The 24937-nt window shown below is 33.6% G+C and overlaps 1 protein-coding gene across 1 annotated transcript; it reads left to right on the forward strand.

The window, feature by feature from the left end:
- The first annotated feature begins 6 nt into the window (after window positions 1-6).
- On the forward strand, window positions 7-24677 carry GluRS-m (putative glutamate--tRNA ligase, mitochondrial). Its single transcript, XM_068773060.1, has 7 exons — window positions 7-435; window positions 1000-1195; window positions 1924-2138; window positions 2916-3031; window positions 3439-3548; window positions 4795-5333; window positions 24656-24677. Exons 1-7 carry the CDS (start codon window positions 86-88, stop codon window positions 24675-24677), a joined length of 1548 nt encoding a protein of 515 aa, XP_068629161.1. The 5' UTR covers window positions 7-85.
- The last annotated feature ends 260 nt before the right edge of the window (window positions 24678-24937 follow it).

Here is a 24937-nt window from a genome sequence, read left to right on the forward strand (position 1 = left end):
GATCTACTGTATATTGCCAAAACAAGTTATAATATTTTAAATTAATGTTTAAAGTACATGTTAGTATTAAATATTATTGAAACTAATGGTAAAAATGCATAATATATGTATAAGAAGTTGCATTGGTTCCACATGTAACTATTCAAAAAGAACTTTAAAAACTCTTTGTCCAAGAGTGAGATTTGCACCTAGTCCAACAGGATATTTACACTTGGGTGGCCTGAGGACCGCCCTGTACAATTACTTGTTTTCAAAATCAAGAGGGGGTGCTTTTATATTACGAATAGAAGATACTGATCAGACCAGAAAAGTGGCGGGATCTGTTGAAACGCTCGTGAATGATTTACATTGGGTTGGTTTGAATTTCGATGAGGGACCTGGGAAAAATGGTCAGTATGGTCCTTATGTACAGAGCGAACGTTTGGATATTTATAAGTAAGTTATCTGTCAATTTTTATTCATAACGAAAGTTTATTAAACTTTTATTGTTAGAAGTGGCCTGTCTTTGTATATCTCTGGCGCTGGTGCCTTCTGCCGATCTTAATAAGGTCATAAATCCCCTTTGCGGGTGGTCGTTTTACGCTACAATTACCGGTCCATGGACTTCAATCCAGAACGATAATACCCCAGTGAAAATCTGTTCTGTGCACTTTATTTTCTGACCCTTGCCGTTTCTTTCTTGCTGGTTTATTTGGCTATGTTGGTTACTTTTGTCCTTCTGTCAGATTTCTAATTCAATCTTGTAGAAAATAAAACCGAGCATAGTTCTTTCCATGGCATTGAGTGCCCATGAAACGAGTTAAATGTGTTTTAATAGAAATTTTGAAACTTATGCTTTGTTGTACTTTATTATTCTTTATGTGCAGGTAGTTTCCTTGTGATAATATTATGCCTTTACAAAGCATATTATACAAGACTGATATATATTAAGTTGTATAAATGTTATGTAACCATATAATTATTAGCAATTATTCACCTACATCTTGTTACTGTTTTCAGGGAGTATATAAATAAATTACTGGACAATGGCTCTGCATACCATTGTTTTTGTACGGAGAGAAGATTAAATATGTTAAGAAGGGATGCAATGAGGTCACAGAGAGTACCAAAGTATGACAACAAATGTCGGCATCTGACTTCCAAAGAAGTAAAAGAAAAGATTAAATTAGGAGCTCCACATTGTATAAGATTTAAAGTAATTGCTTTTTTTAATACATATTAAGCCAAGTAGAAAGTGTACTAAGGTTGATTGGTTATCTATGTAAAAGGTTTAAAATGGTAAATTTAAAGCTGATTTGCTGTCAATTGATGTATGGCACACCCTATCCATAAATCAAAAGTTTCAGAAATAATAAATAACATAATGAAAATAAAGTAAGTAAAAGCATTTTAAAATTTTAAATTACTACATATTAACATTAATTATTATTGATTATCTGCTCCTACACCTGCCTTGTATTGTTAAAAGTTATATGGTGTTGCATTCCAATAGAAAAAATAAATTAATGTAACATATTTCAGAATCATCACTTTACACCAGAAACAAGCTTTTAGAGCTTTTTGCTGACTAATGTCATCAAAAGGGTGTAAAAGTTTTAATGAGATGAATATATATTTATCAGCACTCTGAAATATGTTATATTTAATCACTTTTTGTATTGGAATGTAACAGGCAAATAACTTGTGGTAGTATAAAGTCTGCAGAGACAGATAAAATAAAAATTAATTTTCATTGGTAGAAATTCAGATTTTGAACACACTTTTTCTTACTATATTATCATTGCATTATTTATTATTTCTGAAGCCATTGATTTTCAGAGTGGGTGTAACATACATTAAATCATAGTGAACAAGCTTTACATTCGCCCCGTTAAAGCTATGTATAAATTATATAAATTATTAAATAAAAATTAACAATTCCAGCTCACATCAGATTGTCAATATTTTGAAGACTTAGTCTTTGGTAATATTGCTTATGACGTTTCTTTAAATGAAGGTGATCCTGTGTTGATGAAAGGTGATGGATATCCAACGTACCATTTTGCAAATGTAGTGGATGACCACCTCATGGCAATTACGCATGTATTGCGAGGCGTGGAATGGCAAATATCTACAACAAAGCATCTGTTGATTTACAGGTGAGTTAAGAATTGTAGAATTTATAGTTTATTGTTAAGTTTATGTTGTATTAATAACTGACCAAGTATTGTTAAATATAATTTATCATTATTTCAAACACGATTTTCACTGTTGTATGAAGACTTCTATAGATTTCTATTATAACTGATTCGAAGCATACTGTGTCGAGTCTTCTGTTGTCCATAGTCTTCACTTGACATCATCCCTTAAGGCTATTTGTTCAGGACACTATGAAGCCTGACCGCAGCTACTTCTATTTACCAATCTGCTGGACTATCTGTTATTTTATGTTCATCTATGATCTCCTCATTTCTATTCTGATCTCAAATGTTATTAGATTGTTGCAATGCTATGAAAATAATAAGAAATAGAAAATATTTCAGAGTGATTCATTAATTTATTTTTATTATTATTGGTGTCTTAAAAATAAACATCAAAAATAATGAAAATTAATGTTTTATTTAGCACAATACACACGTGATCATATTTTATTTGTGTTTGTGTATTTTTGACAGCTAAGGACAAGTTTTAGTACACTCTGTGGTTTGTAACAGATGAAATCAAACTTTGATTTGACATTTTCATTGCAATGTTTATATTTTTCCTCTCAATGAGATCTTACCTAGCGCCTTGAAATACCTATAATGGTGTTTCTGTTATTTAGTTTGTCAATACATTAAGCTAAATATTTTTATTTATATAAATATATCGAGTTTTTATTTGCACTGTTTCTGAGACTTCTATGTTCTAATTTGGTGATATTTTCTTATTTGTAGAGCTTTTGGATGGAAGCCTCCTCAGTTCGGACATCTACCCCTGATTGTTAATTCTGATGGAACGAAGCTGAGTAAGAGACAGAGTGACGTGAAAGTGGAGGATTACAAGAGGAATGGTATATAAATATTACTAATGTAAAATATCCAAATGGCTGTTTTAGCCTAGTTGTTCAACGATTTTATATTATGACAGTAGATTACACATTAATTTACATATAAAATTTTTTTTTACTACTTATCATCAGATTTATAAATGTCCTAAGTTAAAAAGTATCGAATTTTATTTTTAATAAAATATTAATATTTATTATGTAGAACATTGGAGGACTTCCAGCCATATTAAAAAGGCTAAGGTAGGCTTTTGTCCAACTGTGGTCTTCTTCCAGTTGATGATGATGTTGATGATGATGTTTGTTAAAATTCAAACCTGCTCCTGAGCAAGTACCTATACTTACTTGCCATTTGATGAAGATCATGTTACATTTGACGTTTCATGATATAATCTGAGTTTATTTATTTTCAGGCATACTGCCATTGGCTTTGGTGAACTACATAACACTGTCTGGCGGCGGTTTCGATCATGTAGTCGGTGAAGGAGTTCGTCTAAAGACAATGGAGGAATTAAGTTCTGAGGTACTTAATTTTATTTATATGCGGAGATGAAAAAATGGTGAAGTCAGAGTATTAGTTAAGATAGGCCAGGAGAAAAACTGAGAATAGAATTAAAGACAGATACGTATAAGAAGTTATATATTGTTTACCGAATTTTTTTTATATAATGCTATTTCAACCACACTTGTAAGCAAAGGAAAGGGATAGATGATTGTAGTAGGCGTGAACAAATGTTAAGAAATTTAAAGATGCGATTATATGGGACTTTCTTAAGGAAGTACGAGTAACATTTTTTAAACTTTATTATCATTATTTAAATTTACAAAAATATAACCCTAATAACCTTTTTACTGGTTTCTTCGATGTTTTTCACATAATTGTTCGACAAACAGTTCGTTATAGGCTGTTGTATTTACAAATCAGGGTAGGTTTAGAACTTTAGTAGTTTTAACTTAAACCATGTATGGTGCCCGGCGATAAATACTGCACATCGACCTTTGGAAAAAGACAATCGGCAGTCGCACGAATACATCGACTGACAAAACGTCACACAGGTAATGCGTGACAGAGATAGTGCTCCACGAAGCCGAAATTAGCCGATTGTCCTTTTCCAAAGGACGATGTGCAATATTTATCGCCGGGTACTATAATCATTGGAGAGCTCAATCTAACTGGATCATAGTTAAGAGCTTGTTCACAAATAACAGGTGGTACAAAATAATGTCATAATGTGAATGTACCTTAATTTTTGCAAATGGCGCACAAATGTCACTGTGCTTTGACATTTATGACGTAGATATGAAGATGTAATCCATCACATTGACAACTAATTCTCTATATATCGAAGTCACTTTATAATATTGCTTTTGCGCCACCTATTAAATAATGTATATGATGATATATAATAATTTTTGGATACATACTTCTATGAAAATCATTATATAACATATTACATATATTAATAATAGATATGGACAAAACTTTTGTTTAAATTAGGTATAACTTAACATTTGTATTTACAAGGTAACATTATTAGGAGCCAAAGCCACTGAAAATTAATAAAAAAATATTTTACTTGAACAATGTTCTTATATGGGAACAGGATTTATTTCTATATTCTTCTTATGGCGCATGACACGTGATCACTGTAAATTATGTGTAATAAAAAGAAATAAGAGTTTCTTTTTAATAATCCACCGATCTGGGTACCCAATATCTAAATTGTCTCTCTTATATCAAAGTTCCCATTAAAACCAATAACCTATAGTTTCAGATAGACAAAGTTTCCTCGCACCCAAGCCGTTTGAATCCGGACCTTTTGTACGAATGCAATAGGTTAGAAATACAACGGCAGCTTCAAGATGTTAAACTATCCGAAGAACTGGTGACAGAGTTACAAGAGCTCATAAAGAAAACGTATCCTGATCAAAAACTGAATATATCTAGAGAACATGTGAGGAATGTTTTGAACTGGGCAACATCAAGGATAACTAAGGTGGAGGATCTCGTATCCTCGAAGTTTGGTTTCCTCTGGATATTGCCTGCTGCAGAACAAGGGGAAATAAATCACCAGTTATTGGCGAAGTTAGTTGATAACCTGGAGACGATGGACCGGTTTGATGAAGACTCGCTGAAGGGCTACCTGAGGAGTTTTTCAAGTGAAAACAATGTAAAATTTCCTGTTCTCATGAAAATGCTGAGATCTGTACTTAGCGGTCTGAACGAAGGGCCCGGTGTAGCAGAGATGATGTATCTGTTAGGAAAGAATCAATCATTGGAAAGAATAAAAGCTGTTACTCGATATTTGTACCTGTTTTATTTACCTCATTACCTTTGTTTTAAAATTTACTGTTTAATCTATGTAATGATTGTTTTAAAGAGCTATAAGCTGTAAAGCGTACACACTTATTTTCAATCATCCTGTATAATCACTCTGGAATATATAAAATATATATATATATAAAAGAATGACAGACTATTAACTTTCAGCTGTAAAAAGTCTGCCGGTCATATATAAAAAAATTAAATAATTTTAATAATTAAGCCGAATTTTAAATAGTGTATGTCTGATTATTTAATTTACTACCATTATGTTATTATTATAATTACTGAAGCCATGTTTTTGGATAAAGTTACCACGCATAAAACAACCACAAATAAGTAATGGTAGCCCAGCTGTGGAAGTCTGGGAATTGCGATCGCATCTTGAGTCTCATCCGTGTACTACACGCTTGAGTTCGTGTGACATGATATTGCTGACACTGCATTATAGATATAGCCTGAGGGTGTCTGTTGTTCGACGAACGATGATAATTGCCTTGCTCTATAGCCCCTGATCCTCGTGGATGGTGAGCGTGCTTGAACGTACCTTTATACTTAACGGAATCAGGCGTTACTTTGCGGAAGTCTATTCCAAGTAAGAAAAGGACCAACATTTAGCCACTTCCGCACATACAGTGGTAGTCGTGCAATAAAGTGCACCGCCCGTCAGCCCAGAGTGTCAAACACAGAATTACTCTGTGTTTGGCACTAATCGGTGTAAAATAACTCCTGAAGATGCCCCGTGGAGGGGCGAAACAAGTCTTGAGTTGTGTAATTCGCATTGTTTGCCGCATACACATTTATGCACGAGCGGTGCACTTTGTTGCACGACTACCACTGCATGTGCGGAAGTGGCTAAATATTGGCCCTTTTCTTACGTACCTGTATACCACAACCTTGGCTAATTAAATGATGTTTATCGGTCTGTGTGTGTCCGGTACAGGGACTTTCTTTGTTTTGGGATATTCTCCCCAGAATAAGGACACCTTCGACTAGCTTTGAAACGTCTAGTTCGACATACGACTCGACTTCAAGGACATAATGATGATGACAATATATACGAAAATTACCAAAGACACATTTCGCCGTGAAATATCTTTGCGAAAATGATATGGGTTTGGTTTGAATATATGTAATAATATATATTACGTTAAAGTATATAATAATATATATTGTTAACATTTCATATTTTTGCAATCATTTCGGAATAATAAAAATTTTGTAGATTAAATTACAATTAAGAATATAATCAATGAAATTTTACTAACTTTTATAAAAATTCTATAAAATATTGTCAAACATAGAAAGAGTACTATTCATAAAATATAGGAAGCAATAATTCTTCTATACGATGCTTTCTTGAGTTTAGTCGAAGAAAGACTCGTCTCGCAAGATTAAAGATGCCAATAGATCTACGTAAAGGTGTTTACACACTTAATTGAAAAGGTTAATTTAAAAAAAAATATTAATTTTATCCACCTTATATCACTCATGATAATCATTTGTGTGCGCCATGAGAAAAATACGACATGAGTTTAATTTGATACAAATCAGAACTATTTTCATTCCATTATATTGACATCTTTCAGTAGCGTATTGTTCTGAGCAAAGACTACAACAACTAAGGAGGACTACAACAATTAAGCTACTTTTAATAAGAATCTCTGAAGTTATTTTTATAGTAAGAATATGGTCTTGCTACATCTGATGAGTAAGCAAAAGTGCTTGCTCTCTCAGTTCAGTAATCCATTGTCCGCGTTCACTTAAGAGGCTAAGAATGTTCGTAAGTATGAAGGTACGTTTTAGCACGCTCTTTAGTTGGTTTTTCTTATGGCCCTTCTTATAGGTCTGTCGTTATCTGTATCTTGTTTTTGGACAGGAATAAGACCCTGCATTCTGTATGTAATTTTTTCATTTTTATTATTTATTAGCATTCTCTTTCATCCTTCAATATCTCCCTCACTTTTCTCTTCTTGCATTATTTTTCATACGCGCTATCTATTTTTACATTACAATAATGCTTCATCTTCTCTCTTTCGCCTAACTTTTCACAGTTCTACATTTTTAATTTTTACATTATTAATTTTTTTATTATTTTCTTCAAACATTTTTCATTGTGTAAATCTTAAACATAACTTATATTGTAATGTTATAATTTTTATTTATTGTAATAATCACAATAGTTTTTACCTGTATAATATATTATCCGACCAATGTTTAATTCAATTTTAGTACATTTTCCACTACTTTTTTCTAGAACCGCAGAAAAATGTGACGGTTGTTCTTTGGTTGGCTGGAGAAGGGTGGATATGTTCACCTCTCGCCTGATCGTGTAAAAACCTTTCTGTGGCACTTTCTAGAGGAATATGGTGAGGATTTTAGTTGGTACAAGTCTAACGTAACTTGTCTTTGCCACTGCAAAAAAAAAACAAAACAAAATGGTGGAAAACGACTTAAGATAGTAGATCACAAGGCCTTTATTTTAAAGCACATTTTATTCGGAATGTATAACATTTCCATTTAAACTGAGACACGTTTAAACTGAGAAAGAAAACGTAAGAAAACCGGTATATTTAGCGACTCAAAATCTGAAAGGCAATTCACACTATCCTCATGAATTTGTGTAAGCGATTAAAATAGAAGTAGAATTTTGTACATTTAAATACGGCCTAACGATCAGGTGTATACGCACCTTTAAGCGGTAAAACTTAATTATAACTAGAGCCAAGTGAAAATCGACGGAGCCCGTCAAAGACAAATTGCTCTGTAGTTTAAAGTTTCAGTTGAGTTTTAATGGTGTCGTTAAATTGACAGGCTCGAAGACAAGACGCCCGCCTACGATCGCTATTGCTTATTTCATTCGAGAATATAAATATTTAATTTTAATTTACTCAATAAATTGACAACTTCATGACATCGATATGTTATTTTTAATCTGTGGGATGTAAATATAATTAAAATGGTTATCTGTTGATATGTTCAGAAAATTAATTGCAAATTTTCAAAATAAAAAATGAAAATGCTGACCGATTTTGTTGTTGAATTTAAATTTAATATACATGTGTACTGTGTATTGTGTATTGTTGCAGAAATTTATATTTTAAAGTTTCAAAAGGTTAATGACCGTTCTCGTCAAAACGTGATATCGGAGCATTTATTATATTCGTTCAACACAGACCATAAATTGGAAAATCGTGGCGACATGAAGATATGTCTAGTTCGCCGCAAGCAATTCCACGGAAGCTGCTTTAGGGTGAGTATATTGTACCTTATTCCTGAGATATAACACATTTTAATATATAGTGATATCATACATGTATGTAACTAGATACTTATTGCTGTATGTTGAATGTATGCTGAATGTTTGAAAACATGAAGGATGAAAGAGGAAATAAATAGGAAAACTGTAAAGGATGTAAGAAAGAGGTTGAAAATAGAAAGGTATATATCCCTGTCCCGAAAATGGAACGGGGAAAGAGTATAAAAAAAACCTAGTTACTCGATATATTATTAACTCCAGTCTGTTGAATTGAATATAACCTGAAAGTAACCTATCACCATCTTCCTTCATAGATTGCAGTCTCATGTAGTCAGATTGCAGTCAGTCAGCATGTAGTCTTTCAACAACCTTGTCATCTGTTCTACGTTGCGCTTACTGGCCTGTAGTCTCCACTCTAGAACCTTAAGGCTCCAGCGATCGTATGTCGGTTATGGTTCTCTGTACCAAGCGTACGTTCATTCTTAGTGTTAATTTTTGACTCCAAGTATAGGACAACCGGCAATGATGTTCACCACGCTCTGATCCACCTCCGGGTCACAATAGCACAAGTATCTCCGTGAGCTTGAAACTGTACAGTTACTCAGAAAATCCCTCAGGCTTCGTGAACAACCGGACCATACATGAGTCTTATTTATTATATTTAGCACTTTTGGGTGACAAAATTTCCGTCTAAATCTAAAAACGTGGACAACCTATTCAGAGGCGGTTTTGAAATTGAAGGAAATGTCCGCGGCACTTGTGCACGTGAGGCGGCCGATATTTGCAATTCCGATTGCCCACGTTGACTTCGTGGCACGTGCATCGAGCGCCCGGTCTGTCTAGAGGTTATCTCACGTTGCTTTTCTTAAGCGGACAGTTCTATTCTTGTGAATGCTGAATATAAATATCATGGTAGTGAAAAGTTTATTTATTTCAGCCTAGCGACGTCAGTTACAAGGTTTCTTTTAAAAACACTTCCTCAATAAGCGGTTTTTTTAGCCCAGATTTGTTTTATCGTCATCTGTTGATATAACGGAAGATCGATATTGTACTTTATATGTTTGAATTGGAATATATTTAGAAATAGAGACGTTTCTGTTTCATTCGGTTGTATTACAATAAATAAAATCAAAACCAGAATATTCTTTATTTGAATAGGCTGTTACAAGCACTTTCGAATCGTATAAAATGTCGATATTATAAGCCATATAGTAAGCAACCGCCGGCTCAAATGGCAATTCTGTTCTGAAGAGCCGGCGAGAAACTCAATAGTTGCTCTTTACAAATATAGTTTTATAAAGAGCGCCTGACATTAATTAGCTTCCTGAATGAGCATCAACAACATTTAATTCCACACGTTAATATCAGTATAGTATTCTTGGATAGAATATTATTCTTTTTTCAATAATATGATTTAATATTAACTTTAAATTTATCCAGTGGCAGTATTCTATAATAGCAACCGATGAAGTTGATATTTCGCCATCACAGGCGCCTTTGAGTTGTAAGTGATAATAGTTCATTCTCTATCTACGTTTTTAATTAAAAAAATTAAAGATAGCTTTTCTTTATTTGTAATAATAAATCTTTGTACTTCGCTATTCCCACACACACACATTCACACGCACGCACACATACGCTTTTAAGTCTGAATATTATATGGGTTCCGATTGACAGCCAAAGCAAAAAAAAACCAAGCCGAGGTCCCAGGGATCCTCAACCTCCCAATCCGATAAAACTGTTGTATGTAGCGGACCGAGCAAAATTTCCATTAGGACCTCATTATCTCAGAAAAGGTTTTAAGCGAAACGCTTATTACATACTGCCATATGTAACCCGCGAAATCCGAAAAATGTTACATAAGCAGCAATGTAAGTCAGGTAAAAAAATACGTTTAACGACATGTTATTGTTATTATTTTTTACTTTAAACAAAAATTATTTCAAAAGTAACTCAAAATAAATAATGCTATAAAATGAAAAAAAAATCAAATTGCACACCACATCCCCTCGGATGTATTTTTTACATTATAATCGGTTGCAAGAAACATAAAATTAATATTAGTAAGGAAAAGGAAATAAGGGAAAGGAATTAGTAAGGAAAATAATATCGCTCCCTTAAGTTAAATTCACACAAGTACATGTTTAATAAGTTTTTATTTTTAATCAATAATATATTCACCTTCGTTATCAACAACCTTTCGCCATTTAGTATACAAATTTTCAATCCCGGAACCGTAAAAAACAATCGGATTCTCTGTAAAATATGTCGACAGAAATTACATTACATTCCGATCCCCCTAATATTTTGTTAATGAAATATTTTACAATAACAATGTGAGATATAATTAATCATCAGATATTAAACTTTCGAAGAATTTTAGCCTCGTAACAATATTTCAGGAAAGTGATAACATACCCGGAGTGTTCTGAAATGACGCCGCGCTTCTGACTTTTTTCGAACACCATTAGAGATTGGTAAACATATCTCTTTGCAATAGTGAATTGTTCACAAAGATGACGAGATGGTCTATGACCTTATTTATTATAAATCGTTCTTGATGATGTTATGGTTTCTCGAGAATTATATCAAAATTTTTGCTATCAAAGCTTTTGTTAATTTAGTGAAACAATTCATAATTTTAGCTATAAAACGTGTAATGCTGGAGGTAGTTCTTCTTCAGAGATTTCCAAGAGAACCAATGACAACTTCAACAAGGTCGCCTGTTTGCTTTTGTGGGTGGACGTCTTACGATTCGACGAAAGATCTTTTTCACGAAATTCGACTTAACAGTTTGACTGTTTGCGCTAGGTGTGCTTCAACAATTGTAAGAATCTAGTATGAACCTCGTTTTGTATTAGCGTGTAGGGAAATATATATAAATCTGATTTAGTCTTGTCAACAACACGTTCATTTTAAATTATATTTAAAATATATATTCTTATTTCGCAAGATATACTCTGTTTATAGGGGAAGGTAGTCTTGTAGGATTTATATCCGCTAAAATCTACTCTGTGGATGTCTTTAGTACTTTCGATATAGGACTACATACATAACACGCCGGTGGCCCACTATACTTTACTAAAACTTATATCGTGGGTATATAAGACCTCCCAGTGAGTATTGCCATGCAATAAAAGTTTATCCCTGTTTCCCTTAAGAAAATAAAAAAAAAACAATCTCTATGACTCACATTTCAAAAATATATCGCTAGAAGTAATAGGCTAAAAACTAATTCAAACAGTCTGAACATAATGGTATTACGTGTTTATGCTCGGGGAACACGACCCAACAGCCTTTGTCGCTTCGTTTTAGCTTCAAGGGAAAATATAATTGAATTCCATTTAAACCCTTTGTTAGTGGAAGCGAATATTCTTGTAATTTGCGGCTCGATGTACGATATCGCAGTAAAATGAACGGAAATAATTTTAATGCTTTCATTGTTTTATAATTTTAATTTTCATGCCAGATTCAACTAATGAAATTAATTTACGTTGAAAAAAATAATTGATCTGTCCAAAAGAAAAAAATAAATTAATGTAACATGTTTCTCAGTAAACTTTATTTATTGATTTCGCGAGAAATAGAGTAATGAATTTTGTAAATAGATAATCACGTTTAAGGTATTTAACTCTTAAACAACAATCTAAACTTTCAGAGTGTGTAATGTCGAACGCGCGAAGTTCAAGGCGAACTGTTAAATGCTCGAAGTTCATGACAAACTGTCATATGCGCAATTTCACTAGTCATTACATTTTTAAAATTCTTTTTTCTTGGTTTTTTATCCAAAAACCTTCGAAAATTATAGGGAACTTAAAAAAAAATAAACAAAATCTGTAGAGTTGTTTTCAAACTAAGATGCGACCTATATAAACGGAATCAGATTTTTTTAATAAAAGGCCCCAAAATATTTTTGGATTGCCATTTACAAAATTCAAGAAGTATAAGGAAATTGAAAAAAAAAACTTATTATTCAATAAACGAATAACTAAATGACAATAATCCTTAGCTGTGATGTCGCTTGTTCATTTTGATTGCATTCAGGCTATATCTAATAAAGTGTATAGAAATAAAAACTTGTTAAAAATGTAGTCGTGTGAATTTAACTTAAGAAAGCGACATTACTTTCCGGTCCCCCTTATCTTGTCTTTATATTAGAAAAATATTTATAACATATTTCGTGTGCTATTATGACATTTGCTAGTGGATCTAATTAAAAAATTGAATGTGCAATTATTTAAATGTTTTCTATTAAAAGGTTTCAATAACAAAACTTGTATGGGGTATGACAGAAATGTCAATTAATAACCTAAAAAAAGTATTGCTAATTAAACTTTCCAGTCTATATTTTATAGAATATCGCCTAGATTACACGATTTAACACAATTAGATTGTTAAGTATCTCTAGAGAACCATCCAATTAAGTCAGACTTTAATTTGAAAAGCCGTGACGTGAAAATGTCTAGAGAAAAGAAAATATTTAGCTAAAATTTTAAAATGTTAAGTTATAAAAATTAAGTTAAAGCTTATTGCATATTTGATCGTAAATGCGGAGATCCGCAGAAGAACCATAATCACCGATAGAAGTTCCAAGAATTGCTAGTCTCAAGTTGTAGTTGACGACGCATATCTCTCGTGCAACCGACGTCTGTTGGGGACGAAAGGCTTTTGAGCGACCACGAGTCGGTAAACGTGGCGTGAAAGAAAGCCTCCGCAGTTGGTGGATTGACGACATAAGGCAGCGTAAGACAGGGTCAGAGGTCATGGAGGTGATCCTTGAGAGAAGCCAACGCTTTGCAGAGGGCATCACATATTTTTTTTATTTTATGTACTCCAATCTATTGTGACAGGGACTTTGTTTTTGTTCAATAATTTTTAATGTAATATTTTTATTTTCGCGCGATCCACCGATCCACCGGTGATCTTTTATTCCTTTATTTTCTTTCTTTTTACAATTCTTATATCTTTCTCTTTCGTATCCATTTTTCCTTTTATTCGATACCATTCTTTCTTCTCCTCATATCTTAACTATTACAATTTCTTTGTTTTTATTCTATATCATATTTTTGATCTGGGGGCATCATATTGGTGCACAGAAGTTATATTTCATATTATTGAAATTGCTCGCTGTTCAGATTATGCGTAATCTGAATACGAATTGCAGCAGTAAAGTGGAAAATTGGTCATTAAACAAAACGACCGCGCCCCGATCAATGTTCACAGGAAGTGTGCAGAGTTTTAAGCTGTTTCGGCTAATTACAGTGTTTACTTATTTACCGCGGCACTTAACGCCGGGGAAATGCTGAACGATTGTTTATTAATGTGTTTGTTTAGTAGCTCTGAATATTACAGTGGTATACGGCGCCGGAAAACAGGACTGGCAAGCGAAGAATTTTGCGGGCGCCGATACAAAAATATAACGTTTTAATATAAATTTTTGACAAATTGACATTGCAAATAATACGTTATATATATACAACAGTAATCCTTTTATCAATACTCGAACTTAAAATGCGCTTGCTTGTTTTACATTTCGTTAAGTATTTCTAAAATTAGTAAATCTTTTGTGGAAAAATTTGTACGGTATTATAATACATTATCAAGTAATATCTCTAAATATTCTTCTGTGTGTGTAAATGAAAATAGAGTTTGGGAATGAATTTCTTTAACTACTGTGGTAACAATATCGTAAAAGTGACCACAAAAACTTCGTCTATGTATGTTATGGGTTATTCTTCTGAGTGTGTTTGGAATCCTCGGAGTCTTAAATTGAAAGATTCTTTATAGTTATAAAATATGTGATTCTAGTTTGTATCAAATTTATATCTTCTTTCATTATTCTCGTGACGTATAGTGAATTACATGACAAAGGATACAATTACAATATGATTTTCCCTTAAAAGAGAAAATAAGGAGAGTATTAATGAACACATTTTTAATATTATCTTGTAGTAATTAGTTAAATCTATATAACTTATTGATATTTAAGTTGGATTGTATTATTATTGTTTTGATTTCTGTAAGAAATGAATGAAAAGTAAATACACCATATATAAGAAAAAATGATTAATAATGTGAATAAACACTCGTTACGCTATATATTCCATTTTGCATCACTTTCAAGTCATAGTTGAATCTTTTGACTTATATATATATATATATATATATATATATATATATATATATATATATATATATATATATTAATATCGCACAATAACAAACTGCAACATACCACTTCGAATAGATGAGTGTACAGTAAATGCATAGTGTTGTACATTTGCAACATAAGTCTTTTTAAAAAAACCTTTTAAGATTATTTTTTACAAAGTTCGTTACAGTGCGATATTGATTTTTTTGCTATTTTTTGTTTAACTGCCGTAAATTTGTACATTTTATTATGAAAGGACACTATATATTTTGTTTTGTTAAAACCCTAAATTCGCGTTTGCGGTATACCAAAGATTGATTTTATATTAATCCCTTTTATGCCGCCGGAACAAATTTTCGGGTAATCCTTTTGCCACACTATAGTCATATTTGCATTAATATTGCTCTGTTTTAATTTTTAATTCTTATTTTTGTACTGTTTTTAGGTTAGATTAAACTTGTACGTAATTTAAACTAGACGTGATTCAATAAATAAATAAATTATTAAACTAGTGTCTATTATGACTGACATAAAATATTTCTTCTATAACTTTTTTTTAATTTTACCACAGTAAACAATATTTTCAATAAGTAGGCTACATAGTGCGCAGAATAGATGACAGCTAGGACTGTAAGGTTCTGGAATGGAGGGCAAAGACAAGCCTAGCGTAGAATGTCTACCAGCAAAGTGGACAGACCTTGTTAAGGCAGTTATATAGCCTTGTTGTATAGGAAACATAGGGGGGGGGGGGCTATGTCCAACTGTGGACCTTCAGCTGAAACAATGTAATAAATATTTTCATGCAAATTTACTGTAGAGTTTCGCAGAAGGTCACTATCAAATGCAGGTGCGGTACACTGACGAGATGTTATTATCAAAGAGACGATAAGGGTCTAACAAGGATATTATTTGATTAAATCTTACGTCACTTAAACAGGAATATTTAATTTTATATACAGAATGATTAGTTATAGATGTAAAAGCTATAAAGAGGAGAATGTAAAACTTATTATCACAGTTACACTGTATCCAAAGATATAATATTTCTGAGTTAATAATTACGTAATGATAGTGTAGAATAAATAAGACAGAGATATTTTAAAATTCGTATAACTACGTACTACTTTAATAGAAAATATAAACTAATGATATTACATTCATTTATATTTCAGAGTAATCACAGGTTCATTAAAAATAGATGTCAAAGTTTTTAATATTTGCGCTAACAATATAACCATTCATTCTGTATAAAGAAATATTATTCGATAAATTATTTATTTTTAAAATTCACGAAAGCTTCCGAACTGACAATTTTTATATTTTGGTAAAAAGAAAAAATGGTAAAAATCAATAGGATATGTAGCATCAAGTAAATCGTCATTTAATGTTCCTCCTTCTCCCTTCATCGTGTGCCACGGGATCGTGACTCTCCTTGGAAAGTTTCCGACGCACTATGTCGCTCCATCTGTGACGGTCTGCGGCAGTGTGCATTGCTTTAGCCACTGTGGCGTTAAGAGTGGTTCAATCTTGATCTGACCAGCGCATGGGGCGGCTTCCTGGTCGGTGTTCATCTAGCCTTCCAGTGATCAAAGTGCTTCGACGTAGTATTTACGATGTACAAATTGTGCGCTATGGTAGGCTAGAGGGTAACATCTGTAGCTTTTAATTGTTATTCACCGAGTCTTAAAATCGATAATTGCGTGACTTGCACTTTGCGTGAATTAAAACCTACGACATACAATATCGCGTGAAGTTGTTGGATGCAGGCTGCGCAAGACTGCACATGCAGCCATGTTTTTTTTCTTTTTATTTTCCCCGTTATTGGGGGCAATTTTTCTCTCATTTTTTTGGGACAGGGATATAAATTTTCCTATGTTCTTCCTCTCTCTCTCTCATCCTTCACTTCATTTACATTACTATCACTTATCGTCTTCCATACCTCGGCACGTTTCTTATTACACGATTCTGTTAAGCTTAATTACATCATTTATTATCTTGTAATAAAACCGCAAAAAGGTATGGTGACCCTCTTCCTCTATAAGGAAAGCGATGCCGTAAGCAATACCCTTACACATATCCATTTTACAATCACTCTAAATACTCCCTCACGGCCATGTTTAGGAGAGGTTATGCCTTGCTGTGGGAGTCAATCAGATGATATGATGATGATGACAGAATGCTTTTAATAGCGAATATCCGGAAACTTAAAAACTATACACTTGTTATGCGGACTGTGGAACAAAACCATCGATCTTGTATATGTTATGTGTACGGAGACTGTTTACAATTTTGACATAAACAAAATGGCGGCGACTATCCAATGGCGTCTGTATTTAAATCAGCATTAAAATTGTTTCGCGCAAGTAAAATTCAACTCGTATTATACCTGTAGTGGTCAGTAATACGAAGCTTTATGAGTTGAATGCTTCAGAAGTATTGAATGAACTTAAGTAATGTGTTAAAGAAGTATTCCGACAGTGGGTATGTCTTAGTAAGAAGGGCTAATATTTGTTATTTATAGCAGACTATATATTAAAGAAACCACTCAGACTCTGGAATATCTTTGACATTTATATTTTAATTAACCTTGACATTGAAGAAGGCACTACGATTTCAGTTCGGCGGAGACTGAGATAAAATGTAACGAATTGTTGTTTAGAAATTTTAAGATATACTATTTATTTATAAATTAATATAATTATAACTCTAGAAGAGGAGTTTTTCAGAGGAAGTGAATAGCTTGAATGGCCATCCGCGTTCGTCAGCGAGAAAGTGATGTAGGTACAATCAAAAATAAAAGATAAATTAAATCTAAGTAAAACAATAATATAATTAACATTACGTCTGCAATTACGTAATTTTTTTAATTGCCTATGGTGGAATATATATAAGTCAAAACAGAATATGTAATGATTCGAATAATTAATGAAATGAAAGGTACATTGGCACATTGAACTAACGACACTTTTATATTTTCTAGTTTATATACGCTATTTGCTCCCTAATGCTCAATTGTTATCTTTACTTGCTATTGAAAGAATCTCTGGTGGCGTTTGTAAATCACGTACAGCATTATCTTGCTATCACAGAATATCAATGTAGTAACGGGCCTAACAGCTAGTTTATTTTGAATCCTTAGGCAACGATCACTGTTTTTACTAAGATATTTATGACGTCGTTTCAGACATAGTTCTCCCTCAAATATATCTATGGAGGAATAAAGTAATAATCGCCACGTTTAGCAGGCGGGATGGCGATCGCAATCGCAATAAGGTATTGTCGTACGCAGAAAACGCTGCTGTCCATCCTCTAGAAACTTGTTTGTCAACAGTCATGTGTATATTATGTAAGATTGTCTTCAGATAATCGAACCCACGATCATCGATCTCAAGTAAGTCCTCTATCGTTGGGTCTACCACTGCTTGGATTTTTATGTAAATACATAAGATTATATATAAAAAATAAATAAGGGAATTACGTCTGAAAGGTAACCCTAAGTAACCCGGGTCATTTTAATAACTTATGTGATAATTAATTAAATAAAAATATGTATTCACCGTTTTCTATATTTATTAATTTTTAAACGGATTTATTTAGTTCGAACCGTACGGAATTTGTTTATTTGGGTCAAAATTAGAAATTGAAATTTAAGCACCTTTCCGTTGACAGATTGATCTGAAATTTGGTACACACATTTAATTTAGATAACAATACAATATAATAAAATCAATAACATTATAAATCTAAGATGGCCGCCGAAACAAAATGGCGGATTACATATTTTTCCTTAACCCCCTCAATATGGGTATCAAATGAAAGGGCTACACTAGTAAAACATGATGATTGTGTCAAAATTTAAAATTCAAGATTGACGCCGTTCCAATATGGCGGACTAGGTACATATTTTTCCACAACCACCACAATATGGGTATCAAAAAACCGTTTAACTTAAAAGTTTTATAAATGTGTTTATTATCTCCGATGTTGTATTTGAAGTTTTTAATTCTTTTGAAACGAGAGAACACTGTTACGTAATATTTCAAGGCCAAAGTTACAGACGAAGCTTTGACTTTTTAGAATATAATATGCATGAAATGTTTGCGGCCGCGATATTTAATGTTGATACGAAAATAGCTTTGAGTGTTGTTACAGAATACTGAAAACGAATCTCGAACGACATGAAAGTTTAAGTTTTGGATTTTAATTTAATAATATGACCGTGTTTTAATCTTCTATCGATAGACGCTATGTACAGACTGCTTCCAACTGGTCCTATAGGAAATCTTTAGGGGAGTATATATATATACATACATATATATATATATATATATATATATATATAAATATATACTCCCCTACAGTCTACAGGGGACACTACGGTCTACATACCACAGTCCAACTGTGGACGTCCTGTGGTTGATGAAGATGATATGTAGTAAAACTTGGTAAAGTGTTAGTTCATCATCTTTCAGCCGATAGCCAAATAGATCACAGCAGTGACCAGTCTTGCACTTGCAGTGGGGAGCCAGCTCATGCCGCGTTTACCGGCTTGTGGTCGTCAACATTGCGGCTCCAACGTTTGTCGCTTGCACAAGCGATATTCCTGACGATACACAAGTGTGAAAAGGACCAATATTTAGCCACTTCCGCACATGCAGTGGTAGCCGTGCAATGAAATGCACCGCCCACCAGCCCGCTGATAAATGCGTATGCGGCAAACAACCGCCAACGCGGATTAGTGCCAAACACAGAGTCTCTAACTAACTACTACTACTAATCGGTGTAACATAACTCCTGAAGATGCCGGGGATGAAGGGGAGAAACACGTGTTGAGTAATTTTGCGGAAGTGGCTAAATATTGGTCCTTTTCTTACTTAGGATGGACTTCCGCGAGGTAACGCCTGATTCCATTAAATACACAAGTGTCCACTGACACTTGCTTCTTCTAAGGATCTGCCCATTTTTGATTCGTTGTCGTTATCTCTTCGTTGGTTAGTAAAACCACTCTGTTGTATTGGTGATTGGAATAAAAAAATAAATAAAAATGAATAGGCTCCGGTATAAGATAGTTTTTCGATCTGATATCAGGATCTTTTTTTACTTTTGATTTTCTATTTTTGTTCGAATTTTCGTCTAGTAATGATAGAGTTTTGAATCTTTTTGTTTGTTTTACATGTTTTTAATACTTGTGTTCGCTGTTCGGAGAGTAAAAGTTATTTCATTTATTTAGGACCAACTACAGAAATTTCAATTGTACGTGTATAAGAAACCTATATTTCCCTTGGGCACGCCATTATTTGGGTACTTCGGATATTTGTAATAGGTTTTTATAAAAAAAAATTCTTCTAGTGCGACTTGTATTTGAAATGTAGAGAAATAAATCACAGGGTTTATATATTGTTTGGCACATTGAAAACTCTATGTTTTTATCATTGCCAATTGTATGTCGTTTGTGTTTTCGTGTTAAGAAAGAATAAGTTTTATTTATTAATACACCAAATAACAATGTTGTAAATGAAAAAAAAATATTAATATTTGAAATAACTTTATCTTTACAAAGCGAATATATACGATTTCATTCAACCATCCCCATTTCTCTAAAGGACGAGTAGAAAGTCGGCCCACTATAATCTTTACACTATGTTTCCTTGGAGGCATACCCATGGTTTCGACTAAAAGTTTCTGATCCGCACAGCCTGAGTATAGAACGATCTGCCGGCTTCCTTAATTCCCGAGAATTATAACCCAGGTCTCTTCAGGGTCCGTGTAAATAGGTACCTACTGAGTCAACCTATTTCATGTTCGACCAAATCTTCGCTTTCCATTACGCGAGTATATAATAAATATATGTAACATACATTAATATACATATACACCTATCCCCCGATTTACACGGTAGATACGTTCCTGAGAAAAACGTGTAAATCGAAAATTAAAAAAATTCTAGTCAAAACCGTGTAAATACAGTGTAAAAGTAAAAACAGTTGTGATTTTTTTTCAATATTTTTAGGTGTACACAGAAATAAAAATAAAGTGCATTGACAAGTTAAAATATTTAATATATTACGGAAACACTTTTTCTTTTTTCATTTAATTACAATACATTAAACAGAACAAAAAATAAAACCAAAGGGGTTTTATTATCCTTTATGACTGTCAGAAATTACTCTCATTCTTTTTTTCGGAATCGAAGGTTCGAATTCACTTTCATCACTCGAAGTTATTTGTGCCGATTCGATGTTTGAAGCAGAAATATTTACATTATGAGAGATAGTAATAAAATCGGTTATTAAAACAAAAAAAAAAACTTATTTGGAAAACCGTGTAAAAGCGAAAACGTGTAAAACAAGTACCGTGTAAATCGGGGGATAGGTGTATATGTTTGTATGTATGTCTTTTTGTATATATGTATTTTTTGTACACGTTAACTACCCGTTATTTATACTTCTACTTCTTCCATACTATGTTTGTCTGTAAGAGATTGCATCGTGTGATACCTATTATACTTTTTTATTTATTATTATGAAGCTATTTGTATGTATCCTAGCGTTACAATAAAGAATATTAAATTAAATAAGTTTCAATATACATGTCTCCAAGAAAAGTTGAATACCCTTTGAGTTGAAAAAGTAAAAGAAATGTGTAAGACTATGCACATTAGATCTGTTCGTCACAGACCAACAACGTTGCGTTTCATGCAAGAAGCGTACGGTTACGGCAATATATTCACGTTGATATTTTTCTGCCGCTAGTGTGAATACTCATCATAATCAACTCATCGCTAGTTCTCATGCGTTCTCAACCCTGTTCCCTTATTTTAATGAAATTTCGAAGATATACATACGTAAATATATACAAAATTTGTTTGTTCAGTATTTTTCTTTTGTATGGTATGACGCAAAACAGTCTCCAAGATGCAATGTCGAATTCGCCTTGTAAATATTTCACTGTCTTCCGACGATTCTGCTCCAATTTCAATTTTTTTTATCTCCAATGTCTTCTTCCGAATCGGCCAAATCGTCCGGAACGTCAGACAAGACGTCCGCGCATTCATCATAAATAATCGTGTCGTCTATTTCGTCTGCCATGATGAAAGGGCACAAGCACTTATAAAAACAAAAAAAAATTTTTCACGTGTGTAACTTATTGTTACCTAAACAAAACACTAACAGAACTCAGCGATACTATTTATACTATTTTGCGCGCGATACCACTGTGGTGTCGCCGGCCGTTGGCCAATTTTTGCACACGACACTACTGTAGTATCGCCGACCATTGACCGAATTTTGCACATGACACCACTGTGGTGTCGCCGGACGGCATAGAAATAATACAAATAATCATTTTTGAATATGTTCCTATGACGGACATAGTATGGTACGTTAGATTACTTTACGTCACACGTGATGTCATGGAGGTTGTAATTAGGACATCGGTTGAACCGCCAGCACTTAGTTTTCAGTGATTTATTGCCCGACCAACTCGCAAGGACCGCATGATAGATTATTTCGAAAGGACATCAGATCAGTAAGTTATTAGGCTTTGCTAAAAAACCGACTTCATTAATAATGAAATTATATTACATAAAGCTACTAGTCTAGAAGATGTAGTGTTACCTAGACCGCTGTGCCACGCCTTAGGAAAGCGCGGTGAAGTGGGGTCCGAGGAAAAAGAACACTTGCATTGCCACAAGCGTTGGCGGTCAATTGTCGGATCGGATCAGCCGATACTCCCCCCGTTTCGCCGCGGGGATGCATAATTAAAATCTATATACAATAATTTTATTATACATTCACTTAATTTGAAACTGAAAAAAAAATCTTATTTTATAAAGGTGAACCAAGATCACCGACGTATTTCGAAGAATTGCTCGTTCGAAGTGGCAGTCGGTGGGGCACATCGATCGTGCAACTGATGGCCGTTGGGGCTGAAAAGTTCAGCTCAAGTGGCAACCACAAGCCGAAACATGCTGCGTGGGTAGGCCCCTAAATACGCGGACCGACGACATAGTTAAAATCGCTTAAAGTCGATGGAAGCGGGCAGAGCAAGACCGGTCATCGTGGCGATAAATGGGGGAGACCTGGGCCCTGCAATGGGCGTCCATGTGCTGAAAAGGAGAAGAATTTATTCAATTATCCAGAAACATTTCAGCTATTTATGACTAAATGAACATTCTTTCTTAACCTTTTAGCTCCCAGTTAGTTGGTTTTTAACTGTTTTGCATTCAAATATTTACTGACTTTGTATTTTAGATTACTTTGGTTTATTTTAAATTTCGCATTTACACCCCTATGTGGCTTATTTAGGACTTAAAAACAAATAAACGTACGAGAGCTTAATATAAGTGTAAAGTATAAAGATGATACATTTTTATCTCGGTCTACGTCGTCGGTTGGTTGACCTCACGACCGGGTTAGGTCTGAATGATGCTTGTGATATATTTCACACTTGAATCCACTTGCGATCCCCAGTGTCGTGTCGGGAAACCGACGGATAAGCTGTCCCGCAAAATATAAATGTGTGGTCATTTATTTCAGGAAGAATTATACTGAAAGTTTACATCGTAATTTCGTTGTGTAGGCGTTATCTCTTAGTAACTGGCTACCTCGACGGAATTGTTGTCTGAAGTTATTGGTCCCTCGCTGTTGGATAGATTTTTTTTTAAATATAATTAATATAGTCCTAATATATTTAATCATTGAAATATTTTAAGATCCACGAGTTGGTAGATGCGGGTGGGTAGGCTTTCTTAGGTAGATCGACGGCGTATTTAAGGTCGCAGGAAGTTGCTGGACGAAGGCAGCAAAAGACCTATGCTTAGTAATGGGCGTCTATGGGCTGATGTGATTAGAGACAGAGAGGGAGAGAGAGAGAGAGGGAGAGAGAGAGAGGGAGAGAGAGAGGGAGAGAGAGAGAGAGAGGGAGAGAGAGAGAGAGATATTCCCGCTGTCAATGTAAGATGTAGATCGGGGATGGATTAAAAGATTACTTACTCCATTGATCAATTGTAATAAGTGCAACTAGTGCAATCTATTACATTATAGCGAAGCCAGAACATAGCCCGAAACAAGTAAAAATAAATTTTAAAATGCCTTTATTCTATATTATATACTTGCTACTTTTGTATTTCATTACAAACGAAATCTCTTTTGTTTAGTATCATGTTTTATGTTTTGATTTAAAAAAAAAATTATCTTTTATTATGTATGGTTTACGTTTATATCTAGATTTTTAAAATACTATACAGGGTAATTGATTATAAGTGTAAAAGCTTTTAGGTGCTCATTTTTCAGTAAAATATTTCGAAGCTTTCACTCTTATTTTCAAACACCCTGCATAAAGAAAATATTCACTTTTAAAAATTTATTTATTCTATTGGAACGCGACAGTCCAATAGCTTTGAGAGTACAAAGTCTAAAGGGACAAATAGTAAAGTGTAGTTCATTTTCTTGTTAGGTGACGCCTGTTTTGTTGCTATATTATCAATATTTTTTTATTATTTCTGAGATCAAACATTTATGGATAGTAGGACATTCACACCCTTTAAAGCTTTAAAATTGATTACTAATCATCCTGTACATTAATTTGTCTTAGAAACGCACAAATTAAAAACTGTTCAGACAATTAAACCAATCCATCATTCGTTTAATTGTATTCATGTTTAAATAACAAATAGAAATGTATTTTACTATTGCCAGAATTTTATAGAATAGGGGATAATTTGTAATGTCTTTGTATCTCCGATAGTCTATCCTTGTTACGCCTAGTGAAAATTGGCTTTATCAAGTAATGCCATCTTTGTCTTATTAGATCGAGACAACAAGGCTATTTCAACGTTGCTTTAAACTTTTTATTCAAATTATATTCGGTTTGTGGTTTCCATTTTAAAACTTTCAGGTCCAGCGACCGTCTGTTCTGAGCGCTATGTGTCCTGACCCTGTGAAGGTATTTCTCTATATTGTTTTAATTTTATAAGTTACTTGTAAAAATGATCACAAAAAATTTATAGTCTGCTTTTTCGACCTCGTATCCGCAACCAAGTAGCGCTGGGCGCATTTTACTTTGGAATCTGAACTAAATCCTCAAGAAATCTGCGTAGGCCCTTGATGTGCCTATATCAGGGAGACACTCCGGTGAACCAAGATGGGTAGGTCTGACGGATGCTACCGCCGTACACTG

Source organism: Battus philenor, unplaced genomic scaffold, assembly GCF_028537555.1.
Source record: "Battus philenor isolate CCGP_79_NKW_IND1 unplaced genomic scaffold, ilBatPhil1.0.hap1 SCAF_5, whole genome shotgun sequence".
NCBI lineage: Eukaryota > Metazoa > Arthropoda > Insecta > Lepidoptera > Papilionidae > Battus > Battus philenor.